The sequence below is a fragment of the Coregonus lavaretus genome (genome assembly GCF_964263955.1).
Source record: "Coregonus lavaretus genome assembly, chromosome: 1".
NCBI lineage: Eukaryota > Metazoa > Chordata > Actinopteri > Salmoniformes > Salmonidae > Coregonus > Coregonus lavaretus.
This window is the reverse complement of record NC_139988.1, coordinates 93,245,126-93,254,050: the sequence shown is the minus strand read 5'-3', so window position 1 is coordinate 93,254,050 and position 8,925 is coordinate 93,245,126. Positions and strand designations below refer to the sequence as shown.

Sequence of the window (8,925 nt, the reverse complement as noted above, 5' to 3'; positions counted from 1 at the left end):
ACTGGGGCAAATTGAAAATGCGGCGGGTGCCATTTTCACACGCATGGGTGTAGAAGGGAAGTACTAATATTGGAGGGGAGGGAGAGCGCAAGATGGACGGGGTTCATTAAGGTATTTCATCCAGAATACAGTACAAGCAAAGGCGATTTATGTGGCGATTTTTTTCTACCGCGCACTGAAATCGTGATACTGTAACGGTTCAGTGTTCCATACCCCCCGCGCCAAGCAATCGGTCCTGGCTGCTTCAGCACCTGGAGACAGAGGTTCTTGCAGCGTATTTCCTTGTCATAGCGAGGTCTCCCCCAGCTGCTTAATTCTCTCTCCTCCAGATCCAGCTGCTACCCTGGAGCTCTGACTGACAGTACACACGGACCCGACGCGAGCGCGACACAGCCATCCCTCCTCAAACGGAATATGCGTAAACGCACGGCACATTTTTTGGGAGAGATGCGGCACAGCCACAGCAAGCGGCTGATGAGACAATAGCCTATATCTCACCATCAACAATAATACATATTGTGCTTCGTGGTCCGTCATCATTCCATCCGGTCTGCAACGTTCCGGGGTTTCCTTTTCGAGATTGTTCATCCCCCTCGGTGTGATATTTGACAGGTCCCTTTGTTGGGTGGAGTCAAATCCGGAATTCTAGATATTGGAATCATCACTGGCATCATTTCAGGTGGGTGAAACAAACCGCGTTCTTTACGCGGATGTTTTCATGGCTATACTCATACATGCGTTATGACATATTCAAATATTGCATGTGAATTTTGAAATGTTAATGATGAGAAATTAGTGTGTTATCGCTTATTGGCCTTAAAGTATTCTAGAATCTTTGTAGGTTAAGGAAGGGTGCGTGGCTGTTTATTTCTAGCAGGAGAACACAGCCCATATTGCCGTGGTGATAACCAGATGCACCCTTAGATAGTCGAATAAGACCCATAATAAGCCCTATAATTAAACCTGTGTTTATAGTGTCCGGTTATAAAGGTGTGGGGGGTGGTTGGGGTTAGGTTATCAAACCGTAGATGATGACCGGGTCTGTAACAACGTTACCCATTAGCATCGGGTTATAACGGGCTGTATTGGGCGCACCCACCCTGGAAAATGATTACATTGAATAAGCTAGCAGCCTGGTCTCTCAGGCTGTGGTAATGCTGTGCCAAGAAGGCCTTCTAATTACCTATACATTATACTGAATAGACAGACGGCTCCACCTCAAAATATCTGGCCTTTATTTCCAAATATGAATAGAGAAAAGGGAGTCCAATAAGACAGCATATGGAGCGGCTCCGTGAGCCGAATGTACTGTGTGCAACTAGAACATTTGTTTTCCCAGTCCTGATGGTGATGAACGGGCCTGTGATGTAGGATGGCCAGCCCTGTAGGCAGCAACACCAGGTGGGAGAACCAAGCCCACTCTAGTCAGAATGTCCACTGTACAGAATATCTAACTACCTGGGGGGTGAAATAGGCCTATCCTACTGATGGGGATGCAGGATTCACCAATAGGAGGATGCAGGATTCACCAATAGGACATTATTTTCCAGTTTCTTCCTCACTAAACACCCAACAGTAGATAAATCTCAGCATCAATCACTGGGGTGTGGGACTGTGGGGTATTCTGTGTTAACAGCGACTGTGGGAGTGGTTTGATTATTTATTAGATATACCATCTCTGACTAACAACATTTACTATGCATTTAGGAATAATTCAATGTGGGATGCAGACCTGCAGACACCCCTGTTTATCTCCTAGAGCTCAGTTAACGATAGAAGTGAATCACATAGTAACATGGCTTGAACAACAGTAGGGGAATACCGGTCTCTCACTCAATACATTTCCAATGTGTACAGCCATAACAGTTATTTAGGTCTAGAAACAGGCTATGAATGTCAGACCTCTTGGCTCCATGTCTTTGTGCTTCTTCTACGCAACTGAAGATGAACAGATATTCAACCGACTCTTAGAAAGTTATATGGTTCTGGCTTCATCAGTCATATTTCTTCTACTCAACCCCCAGATCATCATCATGAAGGATGACATCGCCAACAACAGCACACACACACACACACACACACACACACACACACACACACACACACACACACACACACAGGGACACACATGTGCGCATGCACGTACATGCACACGCAACACCCCCCCTTCCCCCCCCAGCCTCTTGACTCCATCTCTTTGTGTTCCTATCCCAGGTCATCATCATGAAGGACGGTGTTGTCAACAACAGCACAGCCAGCATCTCCCACGCCAGGAAAGCTGTGGAACAACTCAAGATGGAGGCTTGTATGGACAGGATAAAGGTAATGGTGTGTGCGTGCGTGCGTGCGTGCGTGCGTGTGCACATTTGGGTTGGAACTGAGAGTGACCCTCCAATCAGCAGGCTTCTTCCCAAATATCAAATCAAGCTTTATTTATACAGCACATTTCAGAATGGAATGCAATGTATTTACAGCAAATAAATAATAAAAAAAAAAAAATGAAAAAAAAGCTGAAATATTTACTAGACAATAACTTGCTAATAAAAATCAACAAATTGGAAGTTTTGGAATGGCCTAGTCAAAGTCCAGACCTAATCCCAATTGAGATGTTGTGGCAGGACTTGAAACGAGCAGTTCATGCTTGAAAACCCACACGTCACTGAGTTAAAGCAGTTCTGCATGGAAGAGTGGGCCAAAATTCCTCCACAGCGACGTGAGAGACTGATCAACAACTACAGGAAGCATTTGGTTGGAGTCATTGCAGCTAAAGGTGGCACAACCAGTTATTGAGTGTAAGGGGGCAATTACTTTTTCACACAGGGGGAATTGGGTGTTGCATAACTTTGTTTATGAAATAAATATGTAATTGTTGTGTTATTTGTTCACTTATGTTCCCTTTATCTAAAATTAGGTTTTGGTTGAAGATCTGATAACATTCAGTATCACAAATATGCAAAAGTAGAGAAAATTAGAAAGGGGGCAAATACTTTTTCATAGCACTGTAGATTACTTTTCTCCAGAAGGGATTTCACCATAGCAGTGGGGAAAGTGCCCGTAAACAGGGAGTGATTAACAATAGCTTGCACTTCTTCAGATATGCAATTAAAAACCGTTTTGAAGAAGGTGGCGGGGACAGGATCGAGAAGGCAGGTAGAAGGCTTAAGTTGTGATATCCCTTTCCTGAGCATGTCTGTGTCAACCAGGGACAGTAATCCATAGGGTCTTTGCGTGGTAGGCTAGGGGCACATATCAAACTTCTCATCGGGTCTTGCTGGACTGATACCCAGCCTAATATTGGTTATCTTATCTCTGAAATATGCCGCACTTTTATAGTGCACTATTTTTGACCAGGGCCAAGAGGGCTCTGGTCAAAAGTAGTGCACTGTGTAGTGAATAGTGTGCCATTTGCGACGCAGACAAGGTGTGCTCGGGCTACCCTAGAGGCAGAGTGGCAAATTGACCAGTAGAATGTGCCCATTCATTTTGATCACGAGAGACCTTGACAGTCCCAGATCACTGAAGAGCCAGTCAGCCACAGAGTGGGGGTTGAAGTGGGGGTTTGAGGAGTTAGCGAGGTACCTTGGGATAACCGGTCATACAAAAGTGGCTCACCTTTTAGCCAGGTACATTTCTATGGCAACGAATCCTTCAGAACTAACCTGCTCCGGGGCAGGCTAACGCTAACTCAGGGATAACTCCACATACCCTGAATGAAATGACTGAGCCGTGAGTTGAGGACCAATGAAATGACTGAGCCGTGAGTTGAGGACCAATGAAATGACTGAGCCGTGAGTTGAGGACCAATGAAATGACTGAGCCGTGAGTTGAGGACCAATGAAATGACTGAGCCGTGAGTTGAGGACCAATGAAATGACTGAGCCGTGAGTTGAGGACCAATGAAATGACTGAGCCGTGAGTTGAGGACCAATGAAATGACTGAGCCGTGAGTTGAGGACCAATGAAATGACTGAGCCGTGAGTTGAGGACCAATGAAATGACTGAGCCGTGAGTTGAGGACCAATGAAATGACTGAGCCGTGAGTTGAGGACCAATGAAATGACTGAGCCGTGAGTTGAGGACCAATGAAATGACTGAGCCGTGAGTTGAGGACCAATGAGATCAGATTCCCTCCCTCTCACAAAGATTGTGACATCGTCCCCTTCATTTGAGGAAGACAACTGATTAAATATTTTATTAATCAAATGAATTTTTGTGTTAAAAAATAGTAATGTTAAAATATATCACATTACACATTTAGTAATGACAGAATGCATTTCAAACTTCACGCAATGTAACACTTTTGTATGACCTAATTAAAACATATAGATAGGAGTGGGAAAAGGTGCTGGTGCATTGATATGCAAAACACCAAAGACAGAATTTATGATAAGTAATTAAAATAAAGACAGCACTTCTAAAAGTCTATTTCACACCATAGCCTGATTAATTTACAAGATCACTTTTCTTTCAGTTTGATTTCAGCACAAGTGAAAATGTGTCACTGACTCTCCCATGGATTGATGTTTCAACATTGTCTCAATTAAGAGTTTGGCGTTCGACTAGCAGCACTGACTCTCCAATGGCTTCATGTCTCAATTAAGAGTTTGGCGTTCGACTAGCAGCACTGACTCTCCAATGGCTTCATGTCTCAATTAAGAGTTTGGCGTTCGACTAGCAGCACTGACTCTCCAATGGCTTCATGTCTCAATTAAGAGTTCGGTGTTCGACTAGCAGCACTGACTCTCCAATGGTTTCATGTCTCAATTAAGAGTTTGGCGTTCGACTAGCAGCACTGACTCTCCAATGGCTTCATGTCTCAATTAAGAGTTTGGCGTTTGACTAGCAGCACTGACTCTCCCATGGATTGATGTTTCAACATTGTCTCAATTAAGAGTTTGGCGTTCGACTAGCAGCACTGACTCTCCAATGGCTTCATGTCTCAATTAAGAGTTTGGCGTTCGACTAGCAGCACTGACTCTCCAATTGGCTTCATGTCTCAATTAAGAGTTTGGCGTTCGACTAGCAGCACTGACTCTCCAATGGCTTCATGTCTCAATTAAGAGTTTGGCGTTCGACTAGCAGCACTGACTCTCCAATGGCTTCATGTCTCAATTAAGAGTTTGGCATTCGACTAGCAGCACTGACTCTCCCATGGATTGATGTTTCAACATTGTCTCAATTAAGAGTTTGGCGTTCGACTAGCAGCACTGACTCTCCAATGGCTTCATGTCTCAATTAAGAGTTTGGCGTTCGACTAGCAGCACTGACTCTCCAATGGCTTCATGTCTCAATTAAGAGTTTGGCGTTCGACTAGCAGCACTGACTCTCCAATTGGCTTCATGTCTCAATTAAGAGTTTGGCGTTCGACTAGCAGCACTGACTCTCCAATGGCTTCATGTCTCAATTAAGAGTTTGGCGTTCGACTAGCAGCACTGACTCTCCAATGGCTTCATGTCTCAATTAAGAGTTTGGCGTTCGACTAGCAGCACTGACTCTCCAATGGCTTCATGTCTCAATTAAGAGTTTGGCGTTCGACTAGCAGCACTGACTCTCCAATGGCTTCATGTCTCAATTAAGAGTTTGGCGTTCGACTAGCAGCACTGACTCTCCAATGGCTTCATGTCTCAATTAAGAGTTTGGCGTTCGACTAGCAGCACTGACTCTCCAATGGCTTCATGTCTCAATTAAGAGTTTGGCGTTCGACTAGCAGCACTGACTCTCCAATGGCTTCATGTCTCAATTAAGAGTTTGGCATTCGACTAGCAGCACTGACTCTCCCATGGATTGATGTTTCAACATTGTCTCAATTAAGAGTTTGGCGTTCGACTAGCAGCACTGACTCTCCAATGGCTTCATGTCTCAATTAAGAGTTTGGCGTTCGACTAGCAGCACTGACTCTCCAATGGCTTCATGTCTCAATTAAGAGTTTGGCGTTCGACTAGCAGCACTGACTCTCCAATTGGCTTCATGTCTCAATTAAGAGTTTGGCGTTCGACTAGCAGCACTGACTCTCCAATGGCTTCATGTCTCAATTAAGAGTTTGGCGTTTGACTAGCAGCACTGACTCTCCCATGGATTGATGTTTCAACATTGTCTCAATTAAGAGTTTGGCGTTCGACTAGCAGCACTGACTCTCCAATGGCTTCATGTCTCAATTAAGAGTTTGGCGTTCGACTAGCAGCACTGACTCTCCAATTGGCTTCATGTCTCAATTAAGAGTTTGGCGTTCGACTAGCAGCACTGACTCTCCAATGGCTTCATGTCTCAATTAAGAGTTTGGCGTTCGACTAGCAGCACTGACTCTCCAATGGCTTCATGTCTCAATTAAGAGTTTGGCATTCGACTAGCAGCACTGACTCTCCCATGGATTGATGTTTCAACATTGTCTCAATTAAGAGTTTGGCGTTCGACTAGCAGCACTGACTCTCCAATGGCTTCATGTCTCAATTAAGAGTTTGGCGTTCGACTAGCAGCACTGACTCTCCAATGGCTTCATGTCTCAATTAAGAGTTTGGCGTTCGACTAGCAGCACTGACTCTCCAATTGGCTTCATGTCTCAATTAAGAGTTTGGCGTTCGACTAGCAGCACTGACTCTCCAATGGCTTCATGTCTCAATTAAGAGTTTGGCGTTCGACTAGCAGCACTGACTCTCCAATGGCTTCATGTCTCAATTAAGAGTTTGGCGTTCGACTAGCAGCACTGACTCTCCAATGGCTTCATGTCTCAATTAAGAGTTTGGCGTTCGACTAGCAGCACTGACTCTCCAATGGCTTCATGTCTCAATTAAGAGTTTGGCGTTCGACTAGCAGCACTGACTCTCCAATGGCTTCATGTCTCAATTAAGAGTTTGGCGTTCGACTAGCAGCACTGACTCTCCAATGGCTTCATGTCTCAATTAAGAGTTTGGCGTTCGACTAGCAGCACTGACTCTCCAATGGCTTCATGTCTCAATTAAGAGTTTGGCATTCGACTAGCAGCACTGACTCTCCCATGGATTGATGTTTCAACATTGTCTCAATTAAGAGTTTGGCGTTCGACTAGCAGCACTGACTCTCCAATGGCTTCATGTCTCAATTAAGAGTTTGGCGTTCGACTAGCAGCACTGACTCTCCAATGGCTTCATGTCTCAATTAAGAGTTTGGCGTTCGACTAGCAGCACTGACTCTCCAATTGGCTTCATGTCTCAATTAAGAGTTTGGCGTTCGACTAGCAGCACTGACTCTCCAATGGCTTCATGTCTCAATTAAGAGTTTGGCGTTCGACTAGCAGCACTGACTCTCCAATTGGCTTCATGTCTCAATTAAGAGTTTGGCGTTCGACTAGCAGCACTGACTCTCCAATGGCTTCATGTCTCAATTAAGAGTTTGGCGTTCGACTAGCAGCACTGACTCTCCAATGGCTTCATGTCTCAATTAAGAGTTTGGCGTTCGACTAGCAGCACTGACTCTCCAATGGCTTCATGTCTCAATTAAGAGTTTGGCATTCGACTAGCAGCACTGACTCTCCAATGGCTTCATGTCTCAATTAAGAGTTTGGCGTTCGACTAGCAGCATCATTAGGCTCTACTGTAATTACAGACAGACAGTCTGGCCTTGATGACACAGACAGAACCATCCTGACTGCTCTCCTCTTGATGACGCACCAGGATCATTTTTATGGGGAAATGATAATGAAGGTTTAGTAGAACAAGAAGTAACAACCGAAGTCAGATGCTGTTGGTGGTGTCCTGTAGCTGTGTGTACCAGCTTGATGGCTGAGGCCTCCACATTACCCCAGAGCCCCAGTCTTTCCTGAAACACAGCTTTTCCTCCTCTCTCCCTCGCTGGGCTACAACCCTTCTCTAACCTCCCTTCCTGTCCAGTGGGGAAACCCAGAGCCAAACAATCTCTGTCAGTGGCAGTGTGAGGTTCCAAGCCGTGATTCAAAGCAGGTTGACGTTTATTGTCATGAGTCTTGCCCTGGAGGCAGAACTGAGTGATTTCCGCTAGATGGGCCAGCTGCAAAGTCAAAATTGGCTTTATTGTATGAAAACAAAAATACGCTTTTTGGTCTTAATTTAAGGTTAGGCATTAGGGTTAGCAGTGTGGTTAAGGTTAGGCATTAGGGTTAGCAGTGTGGTTAAGGTTAGGCATTAGGGTTAGCAGTGTGGTTAAGGTTAGGCATTAGGGTTAGCAGTGTGGTTAAGGTTAGGCATTAGGGTTAGCAGTGTGGTTAAGGTTAGGCATTAGGGTTAGCAGTGTGGTTAAGGTTAGGCATTAGGGTTAGCAGTGTGGTTAAGGTTAGGCATTAGGGTTAGCAGTGTGGTTAAGGTTAGGCATTAGGGTTAGCAGTGTGGTTAAGGTTATCATACCTGATCATTGCTGTATCTTTAGCTCTTTTACCATGGGAGATCCCTAACCCTAATCCTTCTCACCCCATCCCAGGTGTCGAAAGCGGCAGCAGACCTGATGGCATACTGCGACGCCCACATACGCGAGGACCCCCTCATCGTGCCTGTGCCCGCCTCGGAGAACCCCTTCCGGGAGAAGAAGTTATTCTGCACCATCCTCTGATGCCCAGTAGGGGGCAGACCAGCCTTAGGCCGGGCCCTGGTTCAGGCGTGGAATAACACCTGGCATCTCCTCTTCTGTCTTCACTGTACCTGAAGCTAACAACACGCTGTGAAACTAACCAGGAAGTGACTACCCTTTCAGCCTTGTAGTTTTTCAACTTTTAGATTATTTTTTTCTCCTAATGGTCTTCAAGCGCAAAAAAAACATATGAAAATGTTCTTCATTAAAAAATCTTCATAAAAAGGCATCTGGTCGAAGTAAATTCATCTACAAAACACGAATATAATTATACATATCACGAATGTTATGATATAATATTGAAGCCCGTTCAAAAGATTATGGAACAGTATCCTGAAGTAAAATGGAAGTGAT

General features: G+C 44.9%; 1 protein-coding gene across 1 annotated transcript in view; it reads left to right on the top strand.

Annotated features, from left to right (window-relative positions):
* Positions 1-8,553, top strand: part of LOC311144445 (guanine nucleotide-binding protein G(I)/G(S)/G(O) subunit gamma-4) — a gene marked incomplete at its 3' end in the record, with an annotated part of 19,784 nt that extends 11,231 nt beyond the window's left edge. Inside the window, exons 2-3 of the mRNA XM_084180462.1 lie at positions 2,215-2,322; positions 8,425-8,553. Coding sequence (XP_084036588.1) covers positions 2,224-2,322; positions 8,425-8,553 — 228 coding nt within the window. The 5' untranslated portion in view covers positions 2,215-2,223. The remainder of the gene's footprint in view (positions 1-2,214; positions 2,323-8,424) is intronic.
* Positions 8,554-8,925: the final 372 nt, after the last annotated feature.